The sequence below is a fragment of the Aspergillus bombycis genome (assembly GCF_001792695.1).
Source record: "Aspergillus bombycis strain NRRL26010 chromosome Unknown contig00076, whole genome shotgun sequence".
NCBI lineage: Eukaryota > Fungi > Ascomycota > Eurotiomycetes > Eurotiales > Aspergillaceae > Aspergillus > Aspergillus bombycis.
This window is the reverse complement of record NW_019170078.1, coordinates 21532-47432: the sequence shown is the minus strand read 5'-3', so window position 1 is coordinate 47432 and position 25901 is coordinate 21532. Positions and strand designations below refer to the sequence as shown.

The following is a 25901-nucleotide window of genomic DNA, read 5'->3' as shown; positions in this document are numbered from 1 at the left end:
AAAACAAGGGGTAATCATCGAGGGAACATAACACAGTGAGAATTGGCTTGGATCCTGCATGTTGTGTTTTCTATATACGTCATGCCGAATGTGCCTTTTCCTTTTTCATGCGTGACATTTCATCAATAGGAAAGGGGATATCATAGGTGAAACCAGAAGAGTAGGGAAAAGAAAAAGAAAGTGGACAATGAAATAGAAGCCAAAAAGAGTGCACCACCCTACATGGGGATCATTCGTTATAGAACTTCCTCATGATCAAATGCAGGAAAAGGTTGACATTGACTCGTAGATGCCCGTCAAAGAAGTCCAGGAACTGCATGTTGTTGAACTGGGCTTGCAGCAAGTCATCCAGTGGCACCTGCGCGTTCGCTCCAGGGACCATCATTGGGCCACTACTGCCATCAATAGTGAACACACCGACTTCGTTGCTGGAAATGGTCAGGTCAACTCGGTCCCACTGACGTTCCGTATAGCCCTTCCAGTGAACTAAAACACCCTTGTCTGCCAAGTTACGAGCTGAATACTTGTAGGAACCAAACTTGAACACCTTGCCTGATTTCTGGAGCTCGCGTTGGTGATCCCACTGCTTCGTAAATGGCAAGAGGAACCGTTTCTTCCCCTTTTTGTTCTGCAATGTCACCATTGCCTGCTCAATGTAGTCATTATATGTCTTGAACTGCTGCTCTAACCAACCGGCTTGATCGTTGAGGCGGGCCAGTGTTGAACGAGCACTTTCCAGTTCTCTCTCACGCTGAATTCTGCGACGATGCTTGGTTCGGATATCGATGGCAATGGCATTTAACAAATCCTGATAGTGGTTGTCTCGACGGATCTTTCCAGTTTGTTCAAGCCGAAGGATGTTTTCGAGCGCAGTTCGCTTCAACTCCGAATAAGTCATGGACGCAATATCCACCATTGTATGTGCCTCAGAGTAAGCGCTTCTTCTCGTGTTGTTCGCACTCAGTTCGTCCCGGACCAATGTCATCCACTTTTCTTCGTCTTCCTCAGTCGGGGGCTTGACCATAATTTCCATCAAGTTAGCGCCTGACTGAACCCGTATGATATAGAGGATGCATCGTTTTGTTTCCATAAATAACGCTTTCACATCAGCCTCCGGATCTACATTCATCTTGTCAGTACTAGCCTTGGGACAATCGGCGGAGGCGGTTTCCTACCTTCAACCTGTGCAAGCTTGGGGTTCAGAGTGAGGCTGATCTCTGAGGTGTTCACACTCATCAATTCATTTTCATTGGATTTAACGTTTCCGAGATCGCGAATAACCTCCTTTAGAATGTCATCGGGGTTCGGGCAAATATAGTGTATTTCCGATGCCACAAGTTGATGAATAGAGAAGATATCGGATAACTTGATGTATAATGTCGGTTTCGTTTTAGCGTAGAGATCATTGAATTCATCAATATCAAAATAAGCTTCAGCGTCTTGTACTGAGATCACTGCGTAATAGTTAGCTACTATGGCATCGAATTAGAGGCATCAATTACTTACTGCCGCCCCAAATGTGGCCAAGACGTTGGATCGAATCACCAATGTAGCTATTCAAAGGCTGAAGATAAACATTTTCGGCGCCGAAAAGTCTCCCTGAAGCCACCTGCGCAATCACTTTCGCGATCTCAGAGAGGTTTCGCTTTTGCTCCTGCGTCAGGCCGCGATCAACAACTCCGTGCTTTTCGGGTTCAATAAGCGCCGGCTGGAAGTAATTCTTCCACACCCAATGTCCAGTTGTTTGAAGGATGAAGCCTAGGTCATCTCCAGCAAACCGGGACTGGAGGCTTTCGTACATCTCCTTCGCAATATACCGAATTCCAAAAGGCATACGGTATAGAAGTTCCTCAAACGCTGTGAAGAATTGATCGGCAATGTCGCGGAGATCCTGTAAATGTTGGATAAAAGTTGCTCTTGTCTCAGGATCCCTGATTGCTTCTTCACGCGGGATGTCCAAACGCCGACGACTCTGTTTACCAGTGCGGAGTTCTTCGTTGTTGATGGCCGAGCGATAGATCTGTATAGGATCACTTTCCAAGTCCAAGTCTCGGTTGTCAATAATGTTCTCTTTCACAACAGTGCCCAATACATCACGCATGAATTTTCTGTCGCGTGGAGACTTCATGTATGATGCGAAGAGCTTAGTCCAGAAAGAGTTGCAGCGCAGGTAATCGTGGAGGGAGTCAAAACTTTCAATTTCTTCACGTGCAGAGCGAGCCAGCAGCTTGATTAAGTAGTACTCCTCGCGCCTCTTTTGAGAATACCCAAAGAGACCCATCATCAAGTGTCGAATCCTCTCATACTCCTTTTCTGATGTATTGAGCTCACGCAGCCTTCGGAAAAGTTTGGCAAGGTACTGAGACTGCGTCTGCAGAAGGAAGAAAAAGACTTGATACTGCTCAAGTTTTCTTCTCGATGTTTTGTTCAATGCTTTCAGATCGAAGGGGTCCTTTGACGCGATTTCTCTGTTCGGCAATAGACTTCCAACATGACCGCCAAAGTGCTTCTGGTGCTTAATGACCTCATCTAATGTGATTTTGTTTTTCACTAAGAGAGCAATCTTGATGTCAAGCTGGCTGATGTATTGTTCTGCCAGCTCATTCTGACGAACTTGCTGAACTACCAGCTTCCTCATCCGCTCGAATTCAATCTCTTCGTCGAAATCGAATTCGCTATCGTTTAGCAGATGTACAAAGCCTTTGACTGTTCCGACGGGTGGGTTTTTCCCACTTGTGAGACTCTTGTATGCCTGGCCTTGAATCCTACCTCGCACAAAGCTTTGGGCCTTAATAACCTTTTCCATGTTCACTCGGTAGTATCGACGCTTCTCCTCAAACTTCGATCTTATTATGTGCCCTCGTATGTGTGACTGGAGGTCTGTAATGACGTCCTCTTCGGCAGCGAGATCGGCCAATGATTGTCCGACTTCTACTCGAACAAGCATCGCTCTTATGTGCGCCTGTAGCTGGCTGACTTCATCCTCGCAGTCATCGAGTTGCTCAAGTATACCACCAACCTCAATCCTCAGAACTGCAGCTCGGGCGAGGGCCTGCAGGTTAATAATCCTAAGTTCCTCTACCTGCAGTGCTTCAGCATCAGCTTCTAGGCGTCTTCTCACAAGAGAACCCCTGGCCCTCGACTGCAATTCAAGGATTGACGGTTCCTCATCACTCAGTTCCTTCATTTGAGAGTCCAAGAAGGACCGGGTAGCTCTCCCTCGGAGTATGCTTTGGAGACTGATAAGCAATGGTACATGCTCCATCAACTCCTCGCGCAGTGAATCAAGCTGTTCCCTTACGGCGTTGCCACGAGCCATGGCTTGCAACACGATAAATCGACCTTCTGCTTTTCCGAGGGCTTCTGCAAGCCGTGACTGCTGCTTTCTCACTGCCAAGGCTCTCATCCCTGATTGAACAGCTATAATTGAAGGAGCCTCTTGAGCAAGCAAGTCTCTCACTTGAGATAAAGACTTCCGAGCCAGCGAGCCTCGAATTACTGCCTGCAGCAATTCCACCTTTTCTTGAACGCTGTCCATATCAGCATATTGTGCATTCATCTGCTGTCGTATGAAAGAGCCTCGAATGAGAGACTGGAGGTCTCTGATGGCATCTTCAGCGGATTTTATCTCTTCGCATTGCTTTGAAAGCTTGTTCCGCAGTAGGCCACCCCGGATGGCGCTCTGCAATAACCGAACTTGGTCCTCCGCATTTCTGATATCGTTATAAAGAGCGTTAACAGACTTGCGTTGCAAGGCACCGCGGATGGCGGCCTGTAATAACCGAACATGATCCTCTGCGCCTCTGGTGTCGTAGTAGAGAGCGCTGACAGCCTTACGTTGCAAGGCTCCTCTTATGGCAGCCTGTATCTCTTTAATCCCCGATTCTTCCTTTCGCATTTGACTTTGAAGGAATTGCACTTGATTCCTCGCCTTGGAGGCTCTTATAATTGTCTGCAGCTGTAGTATACCGTGCTCCTGGGCCCGGTAATTTTCCATGTCATATGTCTGGCGGGATCGTACAATAAAACCTCGACAGATTGCCTGAAGATTCACGGCAAACGCACGCATGTCTAGGCGATATTGAACGATTTGGCGGGTCCAATCCCCTCTTATCCTTGATTGCAGATCGATAAGCAGAGGCTCAAAATCCCACAGGCCATTCATTAGATTTCCCAGCTTCAGTCGCAGCATAGCACCTTTAATCTGAGCCTGGAAGTCGGCAATCGAAGCTTCATTTTCATGCAACTCTCGCTCAATTCGATCTTCCTCAGACTCGGGCTCGGGCTCGGGCTCAGGTTCGGGTTCGGCCCCAAAATTCGCGGCCATGCCGCTAAAGCTAGGCATGCTGACTCCTGCCTTATCGAGACCTTTCTGCGTCTGTTCAAGCTCATGATGTTCGAACTCCAATTGTCCAACGAGGTTGCCCATCCGAAAGTCAACAAGGCCCTTTTTGAACAACAGCCATGATAGTGCGTGGACACAGTGAATGACTTTGGGGATATTCTTCTTTTCGTATAGATCAATCAGCTCAAATCTGAAAAGCTCCGGAAGTTCGACTTCGTCTAAGAATCGGAAGAATAGTGCTATATTATCTGAATGGCGATACTGCAGCTTGGGATGTCTGAAAATTCGTAGCGTGCGGTTTGGATACATTGCTTGAACCACTTCTGCGAGCGTTACGCCATCTCGGAGGGCTTCTTCCAGTTGAACGATCGGCGGGATTTGCTTGTGAATGACTTCTTCAATCCACTCCTTGGCTTCTCCAATATGACATAAATACTCATAGGCCTGCAAGAATTGCCGTTGCTTATCCATCCAGTTTCCGGCAGCCCATGATGATGCATTTTTTCTTCGATTAATATTCCCGCTGCCCGAGCCGGCCACTGAATCAGTACGCTTCAAGCGCCGTCGTCCCAGCAGGCCCACCACGGAAGGGCTGTCTAAGGCAAATTCCTCCGTTTCGCCCGATTGTGCAATTTTGGATAATGTGCGCAAATGTCCAGTCGACGACTTTTGGAAGGTTTCTAGCTCAGGTGTAGACAGTGTGGTGGTTAATGGAGGTGGTTGTGGTGTGGACAAGCTATGAGAATGCTGCGTCTTGATTGGGGACCGTGTCTGAGGCGAAACAGCAAGAGGACTGAAATCGTGCGGCGACCTGGGAGATGGAGGTGCATACAAATCATGCGACTCAATCTCCTTCAGCGATTCAATTTCTCCATGATAACAATTGCGGCGCTCAGGGGTTTGAGGGCGGTTCTCCTTCCAGAACTGGGGGTTGTCTATCGTCCGGTTTCTCGAATGGCCGTAGGCGACTTGCTTAACTGCGGGCGTAGAAGCGTTTGGGGCTTGTGAGAGCGGCCGTAGTGAGCGGCGGACGCTTTCGTATGTTGTCCCGGCGTTTGACCAACGGCTCGGATCAGCCTTGAATCTGTCGGTACTCATGGTGTTTACTTCACTCTTTCCACGTTTATGTCCAAAGCTGGGTGTGGAGCCCATGGATCCCGTGGAGGACACTGTACTCGTGCGACTGGGAGCTAGCGAATCGGTTGATATTGAGTATATAGACGAATTTGTGGATGCGGTTGAGCCATGGCGAAGTGGACTCGATGTTTGTGTTGGAAAATCCGTCTGAGTACGTCGGAGAGAGGCCGAGTGGCTTGACATCACTGGTACCGTTTCGTACTGAAGAATGCAAAACCTAAAGAAAATAGAGCAGTCTCGGCTTCAATTGGCCGCATACCTGCCTCTCAACCGAAGCAGCAATCTGGCCGAGTGACCAACTGTTGAGTTAAATGGGATGGAATGCTAATTCAAGGGAGGAGCGGCATTGCCCCGTGGGAACGGAAAGAATTGGGAAGGGGAACCGGGTTGATATAGAAACGGGATGGATTTCTCTGCGTTCCTGACGGTACCTGATTAGAAGGCAATCGGAAAAGAGACAGAGAATGTGAAATCCGCCCAAGAAACGTGGGTTTAGACTCGCAGGTATGATTAACCCGACAAAGTTCACGACTTCCCACTAAATTTAGTATTCGTCGCAAGATCAATAACTGAACTGACGATTGATGGTGGTGGTGATGGAGAAGCGGGGAGTGAGGGAAAGTAAACCAAGTGGAAAGTGCCTCCCAGCCCCAGCGACGAAAACAAATCTCCAGATCGGGTATAGTTGGCGCTCCAGGGTGATACGCCACAGTTTCCTATCTGGTGACGTCGATCATCCTAGCCACCGATCGGCTCATGTGCCACCGTCTGGCCCTTCAGATACCCAATAAAAAAAAAAAAAAACAAAAAGGAATAATCTGATTACTAGCACAAATATTGACTTGAAAAGCACGTTTCGCTCGACGCACATAGTACGGACGTTCAATTGAATATAGGCCAAGTTCTAAACTGTATAAGGCGATGTACACATGTGAGTCTATCATTGAACCACGCTTCCTACCAGCCCATTACTACTGACCCACCGTCGGCATTTTTTTCACCATGCAGGACAACGAACGTGGGCAGGACTCGTCACATGTCAGGTCGTAAATACTTGAGCTCTTTTATAATTAAATCTGTACGGAGAACGGAATAAAGATGGCATTGGATATGATAGGACACAAACTTCCAATTATAACACAAAATATATGTATAGTTACTACAATATGCACCAAATTAGATCCAGCCCCCAAAGTTTAGACGACACATACTAGATAGAAGTATAACTGTGCTATATGCCGTGATACCTACCGTGTACACGTTTGGGTCAAGTCATAGTAAATTGATGATTTCCAAGGGTTATGGAGAACTTAGCATAGCTTAGTTTGCGGAACGCGAAGCGCTCTGCAATAATTTTATATGGCATGCCCAAGGTACTTCGTAAGGTTGCTACCAGGACTTGATACCTTGACAAGCACCTGATTGTCTTAGCCAATTTCACTCCGAAGTCAATCACCAATTGATCCAGGGATTAATAACACTCAGGTGACTCTGGAGGGGTTTATCCCGTAAATACTATGATCAAACCTTGGGAAGTGGTGAGTTAGTTAATCATCCTTCACTTAGGTAAGACTGACTGCAGTGGTTCCACTAACTCGCTCCCGATCTTATCATTTTAGATCGCCGGCCAGTCCGCAATATTTATTCTTCAACGAGTAAAACAACATACTGCTATCTATCTACTTTTCACCTGCCATTCTGAACTTGCGAGCCAACGGATAACCAGAAAAATGACAGACAAAACTCCTTATTATATCTATAAACTTGTGCCGTCCACAGCACCCGTTCGAGAACCCCTCCCAGAGCAACTCCCCGTCAGTGCACTCGACCAACAGTCGGGTTTCATTCACCTCTCTACTGCATTTCAGGTGCCGAACACGCTGAAGTTATTCTTCAAAGACGAACCCCTTGTTTATGTTCTCCGGATTCCGTACGAGCGTATAGCTGAGAATCTCCGTTGGGAAAATCCCGAGGGCACCGTATGCGGGCCGAGACCGGAAGAGGGCTTGTTCCCGGTAAGTCCAAATCGCAACGATTGCCAGTTCTGGTTCTTTCTTGCAACTATGCCTGGCAAACAATGTTTGTTGATTCCAGCCACAGCATCTATACAATGGTCTGAAGTTGGGGAAGGATGAGGTGGAGAGCATTGCCATTTGGATCAATGATAATGGATGGGATCATGCTCTCTCACAAGCGACGCCATGGCTTGTGTATTAAGAAGGTAATTTAACCTACTGCTTGCTGCGTTGCAAAAATAAATACAACTTCTCCTTGCTTCATTTGCCTTTTAAGGCAATGGGAATGCGACGCGTAGTATACATTATACATACTGGAAGCATATCCTAAGGAGTCTCATTGGCGCACAGGATGCCTATACTAGATAACGGGAGGCCAGCAGATCAAGGACCACTGCCCAGAACATACAGAGCGGCGAAGCGCAATAGGATACACCCGTAGCGAGAAGCAGCTTGTCCACTATGGCCTTAAATACGCCCGGGGTAATGAATCCAGGCATCATGGTGTTGTTTGGGCGGAAGGCCGAAGAGAATTAGAGAAGTTTCATGCCGAAATACCATCATGTTGTGGAAGGTGACATGAATACTCCATTGTTGGGAAGATGCAGGTGCTGTGTAGCCCGTTCAGTTGTAGCCATACTACTGGTGGCATGATATTGCAATAACCACGTATAGTGAAACACTCTGAACGGACCGAAATGCAAATAAGCTATCAAGGAAGATCTCATTATTCCACCAGGAAGAAGCGTATCAGGTTTACAAGAGTCAAGATGTGTGTAACAACATTGACTCAAATTGCGCTTGACTTCAGTTCTTTATCTGCAAGATTCAATTAAGTTTTGTCACCCAGGGCTAGGGGGTATGATTGGTGTAAGGCCATGGTGATTTACATATTATCTATTTGAAAAAATGAATAGGGTCTATAACCGCGTCAAGGATTTAACGATGACAAATCCATAGTAAGGGGTCTAGTAAGGTGTACATTCATTCTACCGGAAAAGAGTAAATAGAAGTTTCATTCAACGACTCTATAGTAGATTAAGGCACTGAGATTGGGCATATTGGAAATTGAAAGTTAGCGTCAAGTACTACTAGTACTACTGAGAACCAGCTCGACTCTTATCTATCTATTAAGATGCAGCTAATGATGGCACTTCGCACTCGCATGCGACATACACACACGATCTATGCCCCGCTGGGACATGGCAAGAAAATTCAGCGATTAGTACAGCTTACCTCAGCAAATCTAATGCCACCCATCCTCTCACCACCTTAGAAGAGATTTCGTTTATCAGCCAATCAGTCTAATGGCAAAGGGGTCAGGTGGATCCGCTAAGCCTGTTCCGGAATTTTCTGAAAGAATCGTTAGCTTGTGCGGCAAAGATACAAAAGCCAATTTTTTGCTCCTCCAGTTTTTCTTCCTTTTTTCTTCTTTCTTTCCTTTGGGAAAGGAAGACTTTCTCCATCAACAGAACGTTTGTCACGATCTGTTGATTATCTTTTATCTCTATTTGATCTCTACGTGTTATCATTCAAACCGTAGAGTCTTATTTCTTTCAAAATGCCTATCTCTAACGGTGATGCACTTGGCCGTGCCATGAAGGCTGAGATCCAGGACCACACCAAGGCCCTCGAAGTTCTGGAGAAGGATTATACCTCCAGAGATGGTCTTGATGTTGATACCTTGCTCGATTCGGACAAGCACGGAGCATTGACTTACAATGACTTCCTCATCTTGCCTGGTTACATCGGTAAGGACGATTTCTGAACCGTCCATAACTTCCAGTTATTCATGTCTATGACAGGCTTCCCTGCGTCGGATGTCACTTTGGACACCCCGGTCACCAAGCGTGTCTCCCTGAAGGCCCCTCTCCTCTCTTCGCCTATGGATACCGTCACCGAACACAACATGGCGATCCACATGGCTCTTCTGGGTGGTCTGGGTATAATTCACCACAACTGCTCTCCTGAAGACCAGGCGGAGATGGTGAGGAAGGTGAAGCGTTATGAGAACGGCTTCATCTTGGACCCCGTTGTTCTTTCTCCTAATGCTACTGTCGGAGAAGCCAAGGAGCTCAAGAGCAAGTGGGGATTCGGTGGCTTCCCTGTTACTGGTAAGCATCCATTTTTCTTTTCATCGTGTTCACCCGGCCTGGTATATTTCGTGTGATGATTTTCGTCTATCTTCATTATAACTTTCGTTCCACTGGAGCGACGAGAGTTGCGTTGTAGAGAAACAGATTTATCTGATGTTCATATTTCCTCGAGTTGTTATGAAACTTGCGTGAAAATAGCACCGTCTAACTTGGATGTGCCTACAGAAAGCGGAAATCTTCGGTCTAAGCTTGTTGGAATTGTCACCTCCAGGGACATTCAGTTCCACCCCAAACCCGAGGACCCAGTCACTGCTATCATGTCCACTGACCTTGTCACCGCCCCCGCTGGTACCACTCTCGCCGAGGCCAACGAAGTCCTCCGTTCCTCGAAGAAGGGAAAGCTACCCATTGTGGACAAGGATGGTAACCTGGTCTCTCTGCTGTCCCGCAGCGATCTGATGAAGAACCTTCACTACCCCCTTGCGTCTAAGCTTCCTCAGTCCAAGCAACTGATCTGCGCTGCTGCTATCGGTACTCGTGAGGAAGATAAGCGCAGACTTCAGCTGCTTGCTGATGCTGGTCTTGACATTGTTGTTCTGGATAGCAGCCAGGGCAACAGTATGTACCAGATCGAGATGATCAAGTACGTCAAGAAGACTCACCCCGATATTGATGTCATTGCTGGTAATGTTGTGACTCGGGAGCAAGCTGCACCTTTGATTGCAGCCGGTGCCGATGGCCTGAGAATTGGCATGGGCAGCGGCAGTGCTTGTATCACCCAGGAAGTCATGGCCGTCGGTCGTCCTCAGGCTATCTCCGTCCGCAGCGTTTCTTCTTTCGCTGCTCGCTTCGGTGTTCCCACTATCGCTGATGGTGGTGTTCAGAATGTTGGCCACATTGTCAAGGGTCTTGCCATGGGCGCCTCGACTGTCATGATGGGTGGTCTCCTTGCCGGTACCACTGAGTCCCCCGGCGAGTACTTCGTCAGCAACGAGGGCCAGCTTGTCAAGGCCTACCGTGGTATGGGCAGTATCGCTGCCATGGAGGATAAGAAGGCTGGCGCCGGCTCTAAGGACAGCAAGGCTAGCAACGCCGGTACCGCCCGTTACTTCTCTGAGAAGGACCGCGTCCTTGTTGCTCAGGGTGTTGCGGGCTCTGTCCTTGACCGTGGCTCTGTCACCAAGTTCGTTCCTTACCTTGTTGCCGGTGTGCAGCACTCTCTGCAGGATATCGGTGTGCAGAGTCTCGAGGCTCTCCACGAGGGTGTTAACAAGGGTACCGTCCGATTCGAAATGAGAAGCGCCAGTGCCATGGCCGAGGGTAACGTCCACGGTCTGCACAGCTTCGACAAGAAGCTCTACTCTTAAATCGCGAAGGCCCACGTTTAATATTCTCGTTATGAGCTATCCTGATATTCAGGATATATTTGCATGATAACGCATGGTTTGCATGAAACAAAATAAATGGAAAAAGTATGGGTATGAGGTTCTGGAGTTCGATGTGTGGATATTGCTTTTCTTGTTGGTCAAGATTATTCCATTCACCAATTCATTTCATAATGGAGTTGATTGTACTCCATATTGAGAAACACCTACATTATAGTTCTTGAAATCCTTTTGTAGTCGTAGCATTTGACCCTCAGTGTTCGAAGTTGTAGGAGTAGCGTCGTCCTCGGAGACCGGCGATCGTCTAGGCCTAAAGCGACCGCGTTACGGGCGGGGTAAAGCTGACCTGACGGCAATGCATGAGCCTAGGTTCCAGTCCCCGGAACTCCTCAATCTTAGTACATCCTACTCCCTAGTGGCCAGTTAGGTAGTACTCATAGTACGATGTGGTGGTACTCCAGTAATAATACTCAATCCTTATTCACGCCCCTTCTTTGAAAAGGAAGCTCCTCCGGTACACCTCGGCTGCTTCAGCCATGACTGCTCATGTGTCAATGCCCCGGTTAATACACAAGTGTCTCCATTATCGGCTGACCTTTGCTCGAACCCCATTCTTGGTTATGCAACGCCGGCCTACAAATCACCATTATATCCAAGCGCATGCTGTAAGAGGGAATTCATCCATTGCAACAGTTCAAAGCACCTCCGCGTCTGGAAAGATGGCAGCGCAGAAGGATGGTCCCAAGCCAAAGCCAAAACCGTCAATCCCGAGGCCGAGTTCAAGGTTGGTTAGCCGTTCCATCATCACGAGAGTATTTCAGCATAGAACAGTCAGGACGCTCATACATTCGGATATCACTATATGTAACTATGTCTTTGCCAGAGTGGATAGCTAATGAAACCTAGTATAGTACTAATCTCACCTAAAAACGAAGTACTTTTGCTTCATCGCGTCAAAACGTCCACGTCATTTGCATCGGCTCATGTCTTCCCGGGGGGCAATCTATCTGATCAAGATGGAAAGTGCCCACCAGTAGAGGATCCAAAAAGACATGATGATGCCATCTGGTATAGGAATGCCGCTCTCCGAGAGCTCTTCGAAGAGAGTGGCATCCTCCTCGCTAAGGATCAGAAATCCGGGAAGATGCTAGCAGTCCCGGAACGGAAAAGAGAAGAAGGCAGAAAGAAAATCCATCGCAATGAAGTGACTTTCACCGAGTGGCTGAAGCAACAGGATCCTGCCGCAGTCCCAGACACAGGTTCGAATGCCAACCAGGTTCAAATACCCACTGCGGTATATAGCCCTAGTCCCTGCTAACCATTCGTCCTAAAGAGCAATTGATTCCGTTCACACGATGGATTACCCCTACAAATGTGCCAAAGCGATACTCTACCCAGATGTATTTGTACTTTTTGCCCTTGCCTTTTGAGTCAGACAAGTCGCTCCTCAGCGAACTTCCTGCCGAAGGAGAACGGGAGGAAATCCAGATCCCTACGAGTGACGGCGGTATTGAAGTCACCGAAGCTAGGTTCCTACCTGCATCTGAATGGCTCCGGCTGGCAGGCAGTGGGGAAGTCATTATGTTCCCACCACAAATTCTCTTATTACATCTGGTGTCACAGTTCCTAGATCAAGCGCCTCAGACAGGCAATTCTGTGGACGAGTTAAGAAGACGACGGGCAGGGCTGGCTGATTTTGTCCATACGGGCAATCCCCCATGGACAGAGAAGTGCATATCCCCCAAGATGCTCAAAATGTTGTCCGATGGACGAACAGTTCTGGCATTAGATCATCCTGGGCCAGAACTGAAAGGTACAGATAGAAAGGGCGAGCCCGACAGGGTTGTACTGGTGAAGTTCGCAAAGGGAACAGCCCGGCAAGTGGAGGTGCGGTGGAAGAAAGACGTCTTCTCAGAGGATACAGAGAGAAGCAGTTTATGATTGATTGATAGAGCTTGACGGTATCTGTGTACATACCCCCATACATGCATCATACAAACCTTCATAAATACTTTGAAGATAGCGATAAATTACACAATACACCAGTAGAACCGGTACTGTACCAACCCCAAACAGGTAACCCTATAGCCCACCAGCCACGCAGCCACAGCCACACAGGCAAGATCAACCCTCGACAAAAGATCACATGACCCACACAACCGTCGACTAAGGAAACGCCCAAAAGAGTCGCGGAATTTCACGACCGTTCAACCCGCCAGCGCACCTCCAATTTTCCACCGTCGTCAACCAGACTAACAAACCGCCAAAATGGAGAACGAAAAGGGAGAGATTGTCGATCTGTACGTTGCACTGCCCATAAATCCACCCAATCTGTGATCTGGTTTTGGTTTTGGGATACAATTTCGGATATGAGCAAGAGGAAGTTGAATATGACTGCGAATTCGATGGAAAGCAAAGACGCCGATAGGAAAAACCCACCCAGTCGCAATTCAAGCGACTTATTTCCCTCACTTTTTTCCTCGGAGGCGCAGCATATTCTTTCCAAATCTACAAAATTATCTGAAATCCCCCAATTACCAAACCACATGCATGGACAAGGAGCGAGAGAAAGAAAAAAAAGAAAAAAAGATAATATCTAGATGAGCAAAACTAACATAACTCTCTTCAACCAGCTACGTGCCCCGCAAGTGCAGCGCCACCAACCGCATCATCAAGGCCAACGACCACGCCTCCGTCCAGATCTCCATCGGCAAGGTTGACGAGAACGGCCGCTACACCGGCGAGAACCAGACCTACGCCCTTTGCGGTTTCATCCGTGCCCGCGGTGAGAGCGATGACTCCCTGAACCGCCTCACCCAGCGTGATGGATACCTCCGCAACGTGTGGACCGCCTCCCGGTAAATGGACTATTTAATTGGGTTAAGGTGTGCGGTGTGATTTGGTCGATGGTAAGATTCTCCGGCTCATATATCATTTGTGGTTTTCGGGAGTGTCCAGAGGCTAATGGGGTCTTTCGTCTTGTGCAGGCTGATATACCAGTTCCATGGGTATGTCGGATATGATTTAAGATAAATGAATGAAGATATTTCATACAGACCAATCAAATCAATCAAAATCAGTCCATTAAATTTCAATTTTGTTTTTTCTTTTCTTTCGCGGTTGTTTCGTTGCCCGCCAGGGTTTCGCTGTGGTGGTGTCTGCTCTGTAATCCGCTTTCTAGTCTCTGTTTCCTTATTCTCCTGTCCTTCAGGGTGTTCCATCGGCACGTCAAGACCTCCTCATTCACAGATTGGAAGTACAAAACATCTATCTGGCCCCCATGAGCGAGGAGGTAGAAAGTAACATCCATCCGCCGAATATCACGTCCGCCTACTGAAGAGCCACTGTTGCAGAGCCGTGCGCTGGGGCACAGATACGGGTGGGACATACTATCAGTATTAGTAGATTTGCTATCTGTCTCAGTTGTTGAATATCAAAGATACATTGCTTGACGGAATATTTGATTTACTTCAGGGGCTCGTTGTAGCGTGTCTCATTCAATGCGCATCGTAATTCTTTTTGATAGCTCTAAACACATGATATCATTTATATGATCTGAGTCTTAGGGTTTTAATAATATCCATCCATCTTTATAAGATCGTCTAATCCTTCTCCAACCTAACCGCTGGGTTGGTCTCGATGAAGTTAAGGTCGACCTTATGACCCAGGAGTTCTCGGATGTTGCTGACTCCGTATCTGCGGGGCTTGTTAGCGTTTAATTCATCACAAGTGTGCACAATTCACTTACTTGATCATGGTAGGTCTCTCGAGACTCAGACCCCATCCATAGACTCTCATATCCTTGGGCAGGCCCATAGGCTCCAACATCTCCGGACGGAACATACCGCTGTTACCGATCTCAACCCACTTGCCCAGACCCTCGTGGTAACCGAAGATCTCCATGCTAGGCTCGGTGTAAGGGTTGTAGGCGGGCTTGAAACGCAGTTGGTGGATGCCCATCTTAGCAAAGAAGACCTCCATGAAGCCGATCAGACCACCCAGGGTAAGACCGAAGTCGGCAATAACACCCTCGATCTGGTGGAACTCAGCCAAGTGGGTGGCATCAACAGCCTCGTTACGGAACACTCGGTCGATACTGAAATATCTTGCGGGCCGTGGGTTGGCAGCGAGCTTGTGAAGGACATATGTCGAGACTGACGTCGTGTGTGTGCGGAGGACCAACCGTAATGACTCGTCTGCGCTCCAGGGATAGCGATAGCCAATCGAACCGTACTTGCCGTGTTCGTGGACCTCGCGGACGTCCTCCCAGTATTGCTTGTAGTCGAGCGGCTTCTCCTGGGATGCCGCGGAGGCGGGCTGAATGGATTTCGGACGGTGAGGGTCGAAGGCGGGATCCTCGCGAGGGGGGTCTGCCTTGGCAGGGTCTGAGATGTAGAAAGTATCTTGAAGGTCACGAGCGGGATGTTGCTGAGGAACGAAGAGAGCATCGAAATTCCAGAATCCGGTCTCCACGAAGCGGTTGGTAGGCATCTCCTCGAAGCCCATTTCGAAGAAGATATTACGGAACTCCTGACGGACCTTGTTGAGAGGGTGGAAAGCACCGGAAGGGGTGGTAGCACCCTTAGCCTTGAAGTTGTAGGGCTTAAGTTGAGCTGTCTTCCACGAACCGTTCATGAGCATCTCGGCCGTGAGATCGGTCTCCTCCTTAACAAACTCCTTGGCGAACTTGGGGCCCTTGGAGATCTTGAAGTTTAGTTCCTTCTGGAAGGCGACCAACTTTCGACGTTTCAAATCATTGAGGGCCTTCTGGTCCTCCAGAGTCTGAGTGTTCTTGACAGTCAACAACTGCTCGCGAGTCTCGTCGACAATAGAGTCAGTGTTTGCCCGCAGCAACTGCCCGTCCTTCTTAATCCAGCCTCTCTTGAAAGCATTTCCCTGACCAACTTTGGCGTTGTCCTTTCCAACAATACCAGGCAAGTCGCCGATCTTCAACCCCTCCAAAGCAGCCACAACGGCTTGGAAAACCTTGGCTTCATGACTGCCATTGGCGGCGATTTCCTCACCTTCCTTGGTCAGGGTAGCGACTTCACGCTCAATTGTTTCATATTCGACCATCTGTCGCGAGCCCAGACGATCAAGCGCACTCTTAACATTCAATGAGGGGTGGGAGGGGAAAGCTTCGCTGGAAACGATCGGTGCGTCGGACGCGGACAGGGCGTCCAGAATGGGGTTCGTCAGATCGGACGCCATGGCTGCAGTCGTGGACCACAGGTAAATAGGCGGGGAGCGTAGAGGGAAAGGTGCTGGGAGAGCAAATCGAGGACTCGAATTATGCAACAGATACTGCCCACTTTCCGAATTGTGACTCTTCGGCGGCTCTTGTGTGGTTACGGTAAGTGACGCGGACCACAGACGCCCTCCCGTGACTTGGCTTTTACTTTTACCCCGCCGTCTATCGGTCAAGGATCTTTATCAGGGAAACTGTAGACTTTCTATAAAAGCTCGAGTCCCCCCTCTCTTGTATGCACGATACGCGTAATCTCGTACATCTTGTTGATACAACCCAAATGGATATATACTTCTATATCCCCTGAATACTGATCCATCCGATCCAGATGTGTACCGACCGCACATATATATATCATACATTCCTCTCACCTGCGGCTTCACCTGCCCTCATGATCTTAGACAGATGATCGACCAACCAGGCGAGTGACAACGAGCGGAATCCAGGATTGAGGCATCAAAGTCACAAGCGTTGCAACATTGCCAATCCTCTTACGGTTCACGAAACTATATATCACACATGCCTGGGGATGTGGAGGGTGATTATTAATTTGCATCTGCTGTAGCTCTAGACCATCTATGAACTGCAAGGGGTGGTTGGAAAGGAATGCTATTTGGAAGCCATGTATCGACAACATAATTTACCAGATGTCGGGTCATCCGTTCACTACCGCAACCCCCGGCACCATAAGGAAGGGTCGTCCATCTGACGGTGAACTGCAGTCATTGTGCAGCGGGAGTTACTCATCAGGCGGTGCGCTGCTGATGATCATGGATGGTAATTAACGGCGTAGAGCCTGTCCTTTTATAGATGTACGAAGTAAGTGGGTGTAAAATGATACGGTTGTGCGTGGCGTTTAGAATATCCTGTCTGAAAGGGCGTTGCTTTCGTGGTCTATGGTGGACTATGTCGGCCGTTAATCTCAACTAAGATATAGTTTTAGGAGGTCTATTTTGAGTGTAACAGTGAAATGCAAACCAACTTCTTCATGCCGGGGTTGGCTTTGTCAATATGTATTGATATACTCCACCTCTGCTGCGTATCTGTGTACCGTTGGTCTAAAGTGCGATGTACATAGTAATTGTATAGTAGCTATTATAGGGAAAAATTTCCTGCTATTTCACTGTATTGTCTAGCTCCGTTTCTGCAGTATATAGATTCGAGTTGGACTGTTAACCGGGGAACCCTAACATGCAGCTTACAGAATAACTACGATTCTGGGTACACAACGCACTCCAACAACCATTAAACGGTCATGAGACACTTAACCCGAATAGGAATTCTATATCGCTGGGTGCCGCCACAATTCGCTGTCAACTTCGGGGCTAAGACTAGGGAGTATGCCGAATGTTAATCAAAGAAGGCTTGAGATCTATGCACCTCAACTGGCTGCGCATCGGAAATGAGCAAATCTCGGTCGCCCGGCAGTTGCTGAGTACAAAAAAAAAATAAAAAAAATAAAAATAAAATAGAAAAAGAAAGATCCATTTCCCCCTAACTACTCCGGAATACATATTTCATTCCCATGTGAGAAATTTAGGTCCAGTCTATATTGTGGATATTGGAAAGACACTACCGCCGCATATGCTGGCTAGTTTCTTACTTAATGTCATCCCGCTATGATTACCGGTGCATAGTACCGTAGAGTGCCAGGTCAGCGCCAGCAAAAGTTACTAATACACAATGAAACCAATAACTAACCAGATTGACGAAGGAGATTGTGAGTTGACCACCTTTCACCCGACCGGGCACTAACTGGCTTCTGAATCTGAAAGCAACGGGCATCTTGTCGGCCCTTTAAACCTCGACAAGATATTTTACAGCCTCGCATGAGGGATCTCAAAGAGGAATGGTCCTGCTGGAACCTTCTCAAGCTATCGCCTCCATCATTGGTTTATAAGTTGCTTAATGGTACCCGCACGCGACCGTTAAGTTCTGGACTTAAAGACGCCGTCGATGTTCCGCGGGACCTTAGCGCTGTAAGGTCAATACTGGGTATTGCTATTACTCCCCGTCGACCTAAGGACAAGACTTCCCTTCCCCCACCGTTTGACGGTGATGCCTATCTACCTGAGGGAGCCACTTTCTCACTAGAATGGTTCGTAAGATTTAGCCGATGAAGCTTTTGTTTGGAACCTCCCCATCACAATTCGAATAAGGACCAGTGAGATTCATCCGAAGTGACCAGAGACCTTAATAGACTTCATTAGAAACCAAAGGTGGTGGAAGTTGACGAGGAAGATCTCATATACACGTGGGTTCCAGGAAACACTCATGCGTGTATCTGGCCGTGGGTATTGTATGTTATACATACAGCGTACAATACCAATATGCACCGATGCCTTTCACTGCTGTTAGGTAAGAAAGAATGATTGATGTACATTGTATGTATGTACTCTGTAGGTTGAGCTTTTCAAGCTTCGAGCCCAGATCTAGATATCTGGTTTCTTGAATTCTCCTCGTCCTCGATGACCTTTCTTTTCTTTTCTTTTTTTTTTTACTTTTTTTTTTTGCTCTTCCCCGCTCCTCCATCTCGATATTCTCCGCCCTTCGTCCATCATCCTTGCCCGTACAGCCCCCTGACCACAAGTGGTAAGTAGTGTGATAGGTAATAACCGGGGCCAGCACTACACAGTACGAGCTGGAGCCACCGACATACGATCGCCACTAGTCCTGGAGGTGATCACCACACTACCAACATAATAGGATGACCGTGAAACAATGATCAACATACGCACACAAATACACTCACACACACTCACACATATCGGTCACAGAAATTCATTTTCTTTGTATCTCAAATATATAGTCATCGATAAGGTATCCCCTTGTTTACCTAGTTCCTATTCTAATGTTTATATGTCGTACCATTATTAATCTTCGGTACCTTGGAACCGAACCGAGGGACAAAAGAAAAGTGATTGGCTCCGGTAAAGAGACGGTAATTTGGGAACGATCCCTACGAGGAGGGAAAATATAGCCAAAAAAGAACCTTGGAAAACTCGGAGCGAAAAACCCGGCGACCAGGAAATAAAAGCGGATGGATCGGTAGTTAAAATGGACAGACAATACATGATGGAGGCTAAGAGGATGCCCCGTGCACCACGACGCAGAGTCTTACAAGGTACGCTTGTACACCGTGGGTGTGGCGGTTAATAATGAAGGTGGGAGTTGAGAGTGGCTTAAAAGATGGGTGGTGGATTCTAAAGCCCACGCACTAACTTGTGGCACACCCACACACCCGGCCAGTCACAGTCCAGAATATAAAGGGTTGGAGTGAGACACACAAAAAAGCCAGGAAAGACAACCATCCACTTGCTGCTATTATTACTTTTTTGTCATTTTATTTTAATTCTATTGCACCATCCCCCAAGCTATTCTGTTAACTAAATGTATTATTATTAGTAGGTACTAGTAGTAGAGACGAATCTCCACAGGGGGAAAGGAAGGCGATCATTGGGAGAGAGGCAAGTAAGAAGGGTCCTGAGGCAGCACCAGGGAAGAGGTAAAGTATTTTCCTTCGGTACCTGGCCGGACCGGGGGAGGAAGTAGAAAAACGTTCATTGTGAATAGTTGGGAATTTGTGATGGGTTTTTTTCTCAATGAGAGTGTATCGAACGTCTATTATGCTTTTTCCTTTATTTTATTTCTTTATTATTATTTTTTTTTTTGGAGCTGTAGCATCTTCTCTTCTCACAGGAATACTGAACCACTCTATACTCTACCCAACTAGTAACAATACCCACACCGCAGTGAACGGCGATTCAGCAGGTCAGTTGTCTCTCCCAGGCTGGATTGGTGCTTCAAAGTCAGGTCAAGTCAAGTCCAATAGCATTATTCCTCTTTTGGTCCTTAATCCTCTTTTTTTTCCTTGTTCCCCTCACAAATGTCGTAGTTCTATCTCCCACTCTTTCTTTCACTCCGCCCCCTTACCAAGTCCACAATCCAGGATTTTGTCATTTTCTAAATCGGACCCTTTGGGAGGAGGGAATAAGACAAAAAGAAAACAGCCGAAGAACCCTGAAAAAAAAAGAAAAGAAAAGATCCAGGGACAATAAAAGCAGAAAGAAATTTATTCCAAACGAACAAACAGTCTCAAACCAAGAGCCCCTCTCCTCTATAGATTCAGACAGCGGGAGAAAAGAGGGAGAGTTCTTCATTTTCCCGTTAATTATTCATTTTTAGTTTTGTTAAGTTATTATTATTATTATTTTTGGCCCTTTTCCTTTCTGAGGAAAGGTCAATCTTCGTTCTCCCTCTTCCGCGCGCCCTCGAAAAGAAATAATAATCATAAAAAAAAAGGAAAAGAAATCAGCCAAACTGAACCAAAAACCTATGCTTACTGATCTCTCTTGTTCTCTCCACTGAACCAACCGCTCAAACTCACAACCACAATCTCAACCTCCGTTCGATAATCCTAACTCCCCTTTTCAGTGGGTTTTCCCTTCGATTAACCGTCTCCCTATTCTGTTTCCTTTCTTTTTCCCTTTTTTCTTCTTTCTTTCTTTTTTTTTTGCTTTTTTTCCCTTGAATTTTTTACTTTCCCTCGCCCAGACAAGACGGTCTTTGTCTGCTCGGTCGGTTGTTGCTTTTGTCCCTTCGCCTTAATCCTCGAACACACCGTCCATCGGAACCCTGGACCATTTTCGACTGCTCGCTCTCCACCCCCATGTCGCCTTAGCAGATTCGCCCGATCATTCGTGTCAGTAACACGGCTTCCCGTCAGGTAGGTTAGGTTCATCTTCATCGACCTTCGGATCGTCCTCTTTACCCCATCGTTTAATTTTCACGCTGCTTTTGCTCCTCTTTCCTCATCCTCTCCATACACTTTCCTTTCTTACTTTCTTTCTTACCTTCCCCCCCCCTTCTCTGTCCTTCGCCCAATCCCCAACCGATAGTTACTTGGTGGTTTTTCTTGTCCCCTTCAAAATCTATTTTTCCCTGTACTCATTCCCTTCACCAACTCTATCTTTCCTTTTGGTGATCGTTAATGTCGTCTCCCCCCTTGACTATTCACTATCCGAGCATTATCATATAGACTCGTCGCTTTATCCCGATCACCTGAAATACGCCTCACTCCTTTTCCCTCTTCTTTTTTGCCCTTTGGGATTTCTTTCATGTTGCCCTCTATTTAAAACTACCAACTGGACCGGATTTTTTTTCTCGGATAGCATCTCATTCTCCGTATTTTCATATCTAGACGAATTTTGCACGAGCGAAAGGAGAACCAGAAAAATCTTCACAGCAACACTACTTAATGTCCCGTTTGTGATTGAGTCGTCCTAGGCACAATGGCTGGCGCGGACGAAACGCTCGCGGCCGCTGCTGCCATCCTTCGGGGTCTTGCCCGCGAAACCCCTCGCTCCGGCTCCGCTCCTCCCTTTGATTTTCCGCTATCGCACGCTTCATCTAATGGCTACGACACCAAGTTCACCAAGCTACCGGGAGATGCAAGTTCGTCAAAGGCGGCCTTTGAAAATGAGTTGGAGGCGTTAGTCCGTCGAGTTCAACAACTGGAATCTCAAGCTGTCAGTCACCAGACTTCCCCCGGAACTTTCCCTGAATCCTCCCAGTCTTCCCTCAGCTCCACTGAGAGGGAAGCTGACTTCTTGTGGTCTTTTGGACTTTCTCGCTCGTCGTCCCAGCAAGTTTCTAACTTCTCTTCCACACTACAGCAGCAAAACTCCCATAGACCCCACCACCCAAGGCGGATAGAAGAGCCCGATGAGGATATTGAGGAGGAGATGAGGAGGAGGAGAGCGATGAAGATGAAGACCTAGACTCGAGGACTCGACTGGTACGCGAGGAGGACATCAGTTATCTACGGAACCATGTTCAGAAACAGGCGGAGGAAATAAGTTTTCAGAAAGACATTATCGCTCAAGTGCGTGATGAATTACAACAGCAGGAAGAGCAAACGCGACGGGCTCTGACCAAGGTTGAAAACGAAGATGTGGTCCTGCTGGAGCGGGAGCTTCGCAAACACCAGCAAGCCAACGAAGCTTTCCAGAAGGCTTTAAGGGAGATCGGTGGCATCATCACTCAGGTCGCTAACGGTGACCTGTCAATGAAGGTGCAGATCCATCCCCTGGAGATGGACCCCGAAATCGCTACATTCAAACGGACGATCAACACTATGATGGACCAGCTGCAAGTGTTTGGTAGTGAAGTGTCTCGAGTCGCACGAGAGGTCGGAACGGAAGGCATCCTTGGTGGCCAAGCCCAGATCACAGGGGTCCATGGTATCTGGAAGGAGCTTACGGAAAACGTCAACATCATGGCCAAGAATCTCACGGACCAAGTGCGTGAGATTGCTGTGGTCACAACAGCTGTCGCCCATGGTGACCTGAGTCAGAAGATTGAAAGTCGGGCCCAGGGTGAAATTTTGGAACTGCAGCAGACCATCAATACCATGGTGGACCAACTTCGTACATTTGCCACAGAAGTTACACGCGTCGCACGTGATGTCGGTACTGAGGGTGTTCTCGGCGGACAGGCTCAGATTGATGGAGTAAAAGGCATGTGGAACGAACTCACAGTTAATGTCAACGCCATGGCGAACAATTTGACAACCCAAGTGCGGGATATCGCTACAGTCACGAAAGCTGTCGCCAAAGGTGATTTGACGCAGAAGGTCCAAGCCAACTGTAAAGGAGAGATTGCAGAGTTGAAGAACATCATCAATTCCATGGTGGATCAATTGCGGCAATTTGCACAGGAAGTCACGAAGATTGCTAAGGAGGTCGGCACAGATGGTGTCCTCGGTGGTCAAGCCACGGTCAATGATGTGGAGGGCACATGGAAGGATTTGACCGAGAATGTCAACCGAATGGCCAACAATTTGACAACACAAGTCAGAGAGATCGCTGATGTCACTACCGCCGTAGCAAAGGGTGACCTAACTAAGAAGGTTACTGCAAATGTCCAAGGTGAAATACTTGACTTGAAGAGCACGATCAATGGCATGGTGGACCGGCTCAACACCTTTGCCTTTGAGGTCAGCAAAGTCGCGCGTGAGGTCGGCACGGACGGTACTCTTGGTGGTCAAGCCAAGGTGGATAACGTGGAGGGAAAATGGAAGGACCTTACCGATAACGTCAACACTATGGCTCAGAATCTGACATCGCAGGTACGGAGTATCTCAGATGTCACTCAAGCCATTGCCAAGGGTGATCTCAGCAAGAAGATTGAAGTGCATGCTCAGGGAGAGATCTTGACGCTCAAGGTCACAATCAATCACATGGTTGACCGACTCGCTAAGTTTGCGACTGAGCTGAAAAAGGTCGCCCGTGATGTCGGTGTTGACGGCAAGATGGGCGGTCAGGCCAACGTTGAAGGAATTGCGGGAACGTGGAAAGAAATCACCGAAGACGTGAATATCATGGCAGAAAACCTCACGTCCCAGGTGCGAGCATTTGGCGAGATCACAGATGCTGCCACCGATGGCGATTTCACGAAGCTTATCACTGTTAATGCTTCTGGTGAGATGGACGAGTTGAAGCGAAAGATCAATAAGATGGTTTCCAACCTCCGGGACAGTATTCAGAGAAACACCGCCGCCAGGGAAGCAGCTGAGCTTGCTAATCGTACCAAGTCCGAATTCCTGGCCAATATGAGTCACGAAATCCGTACACCCATGAATGGTATCATCGGTATGACGCAGTTGACGTTAGATACGGACGACCTCAAACCTTATACCCGCGAGATGTTAAATGTTGTGCATAATCTTGCAAACAGCTTATTAACGATCATTGATGACATACTTGACATCTCGAAAATCGAGGCAAACAGAATGGTTATCGAAAGCATCCCATTCACAGTGAGGGGAACCGTCTTCAACGCACTGAAGACACTTGCGGTGAAGGCAAATGAGAAGTTCCTTAGCCTGACCTACCAGGTCGATAACACAGTACCAGACTACGTTACTGGTGATCCTTTCCGTCTTCGTCAGATTATTCTTAACTTGGTGGGCAACGCCATCAAGTTCACGGAACACGGAGAGGTCAAGCTCACGATTCGGAAATCGGACCGCGAACAGTGTGCGGCGAATGAATACGCCTTTGAGTTCTCCGTATCTGACACCGGAATTGGTATTGAGGAGGACAAACTTGATCTAATATTCGACACCTTCCAGCAGGCTGATGGCTCGACAACACGCAGGTTTGGTGGAACAGGCCTTGGTTTATCTATCTCGAAACGCTTGGTGAACCTTATGGGTGGTGATGTATGGGTTACGTCTGAGTATGGCCATGGTAGCACATTCCATTTCACGTGTGTTGTGAAACTCGCCGATCAGTCCTTGAACGTCATTGCATCTCAGCTACTGCCGTACAAGAACCACCGCGTCCTCTTTATCGACAAAGGGGAGAATGGTACACAGGCGGACAACGTTATGAAGATGCTCAAACAGATGGACCTGGAGCCATTGGTCGTCCGTAACGAAGATCATGTTCCGCCCCCAGAGATCCAAGATCCATCTGGCAAGGAGTCTGGCCACGCTTACGACGTTATCATTGTGGACTCAGTTGGCACGGCACGGTTGCTCCGGACGTTCGATGACTTTAAATACGTACCTATTGTCCTGGTCTGCCCGTTGGTGTGTGTAAGCTTGAAATCTGCCCTGGACCTTGGAATCAGTTCGTACATGACCACACCATGCCAACCCATAGATCTCGGTAATGGCATGTTGCCTGCGCTGGAGGGCCGCTCTACTCCTATTACTACCGACCACTCCCGCTCATTTGACATCCTCCTGGCAGAGGATAACGACGTCAATCAGAAACTGGCTGTTAAAATACTGGAAAAACACAACCATAAGGTCTCCGTCGTCAGCAACGGCCTGGAGGCTGTGGAAGCCGTTAAACAACATCGGTACGATGTCATTTTGATGGACGTGCAGATGCCAGTCATGGGTGGCTTTGAGGCAACAGGTAAAATTCGTGAATACGAGAGGGAATCCGGTCTAAGTCGGACACCAATCATCGCTCTTACTGCACACGCTATGCTGGGCGACCGAGAGAAGTGTATACAAGCTCAGATGGACGAATATCTCTCGAAGCCACTGAAGCAGAACCAAATGATGCAGACCATTCTTAAGTGTGCTACACTTGGTGGTTCGCTTTTAGAGAAGAGCAAGGAATCACGAATCTCAAGTAGCGGCGAGATGCATCCGGTCCATCACGGCTCCGACGGCAAAGGCTCACGTCCGGGCATGGAAGGTAGATCTATCACTGCATCAAGCACCGTCAACCGAGGTAGCCTTGCAAGCCCCAGTGTCGAGAAGGCTGAGGATCTTTCCATGGAGCGGGTAAGTCAATTGAATCTTCCATCATCCCTCGTCTGAGTAAATGTGCTAATCTCACGAATAAGCAGGCATTGCTGCGGTCCAATAGCTCGTGAAACGTTCTAGAGATCAACCTTCGCTTCTTTTTCGTTTCCTTTCATATTTCAAGTGGCTTCGATGCGAACCTTATATACCCTTTTCATTTGCGCGCCTGTAAGAAATGCTTCTTGTCGTGGTTGATCTCATGGTGCCTTCGTTTCATTTTGGACTTTTCTTTTCGGGGAAACTCTTCTTGATTCTCACCTCACATCCTCCTATCTACTACGCCTCTCGCTTATTATTCCCCATGATCTAGCCGAACCCGCTGCTACTCTGCATATGTTTTCCCTGGA

General features: G+C 47.8%; 7 protein-coding genes across 7 annotated transcripts; 5 read left to right on the top strand and 2 right to left on the bottom strand.

Annotated features, from left to right (window-relative positions):
• Window positions 1-229: 229 nt before the first annotated feature.
• Window positions 230-5443, bottom strand: ABOM_008208 (putative Ras GTPase activating protein; the record flags this gene model as incomplete). The annotated part of the gene is made up of 3 exons (XM_022535337.1): window positions 230-1119; window positions 1176-1454; window positions 1507-5443. The coding sequence occupies 3 exons, from the start codon at window positions 5441-5443 to the stop codon at window positions 230-232; spliced, it is 5106 nt and encodes a 1701-aa protein (XP_022386833.1).
• A 1769-nt stretch (window positions 5444-7212) lies between these two features.
• ABOM_008207 (DUF952 domain-containing protein) lies at window positions 7213-7699 on the top strand (the record flags this gene model as incomplete). The annotated part of the gene is made up of 2 exons (XM_022535336.1): window positions 7213-7497; window positions 7583-7699. 2 exons carry the CDS (start codon window positions 7213-7215, stop codon window positions 7697-7699), a joined length of 402 nt encoding a protein of 133 aa, XP_022386828.1.
• Window positions 7700-9058: 1359 nt separating this feature from the next.
• On the top strand, window positions 9059-10960 carry ABOM_008206 (putative IMP dehydrogenase; the record flags this gene model as incomplete). Its single annotated transcript, XM_022535335.1, has 3 exons — window positions 9059-9248; window positions 9303-9611; window positions 9819-10960. The coding sequence occupies 3 exons, from the start codon at window positions 9059-9061 to the stop codon at window positions 10958-10960; spliced, it is 1641 nt and encodes a 546-aa protein (XP_022386829.1).
• Window positions 10961-11514: 554 nt separating this feature from the next.
• Window positions 11515-12919, top strand: ABOM_008205 (NUDIX hydrolase; the record flags this gene model as incomplete). Its single annotated transcript, XM_022535334.1, has 3 exons — window positions 11515-11762; window positions 11885-12237; window positions 12312-12919. 3 exons carry the CDS (start codon window positions 11515-11517, stop codon window positions 12917-12919), a joined length of 1209 nt encoding a protein of 402 aa, XP_022386826.1.
• A 327-nt stretch (window positions 12920-13246) lies between these two features.
• rps21 (40S ribosomal protein eS21) lies at window positions 13247-13840 on the top strand (the record flags this gene model as incomplete). The annotated part of the gene is made up of 2 exons (XM_022535333.1): window positions 13247-13278; window positions 13612-13840. 2 exons carry the CDS (start codon window positions 13247-13249, stop codon window positions 13838-13840), a joined length of 261 nt encoding a protein of 86 aa, XP_022386827.1.
• A 740-nt stretch (window positions 13841-14580) lies between these two features.
• Window positions 14581-16189, bottom strand: ABOM_008203 (phenylalanine--tRNA ligase subunit alpha; the record flags this gene model as incomplete). The annotated part of the gene is made up of 2 exons (XM_022535332.1): window positions 14581-14674; window positions 14727-16189. The coding sequence occupies 2 exons, from the start codon at window positions 16187-16189 to the stop codon at window positions 14581-14583; spliced, it is 1557 nt and encodes a 518-aa protein (XP_022386830.1).
• Window positions 16190-21517: 5328 nt separating this feature from the next.
• tcsC (putative two-component osmosensing histidine kinase (Bos1)) lies at window positions 21518-25625 on the top strand (the record flags this gene model as incomplete). The annotated part of the gene is made up of 3 exons (XM_022535331.1): window positions 21518-21874; window positions 21976-25533; window positions 25599-25625. The coding sequence occupies 3 exons, from the start codon at window positions 21518-21520 to the stop codon at window positions 25623-25625; spliced, it is 3942 nt and encodes a 1313-aa protein (XP_022386831.1).
• Between the last annotated feature and the right edge of the window lie 276 nt (window positions 25626-25901).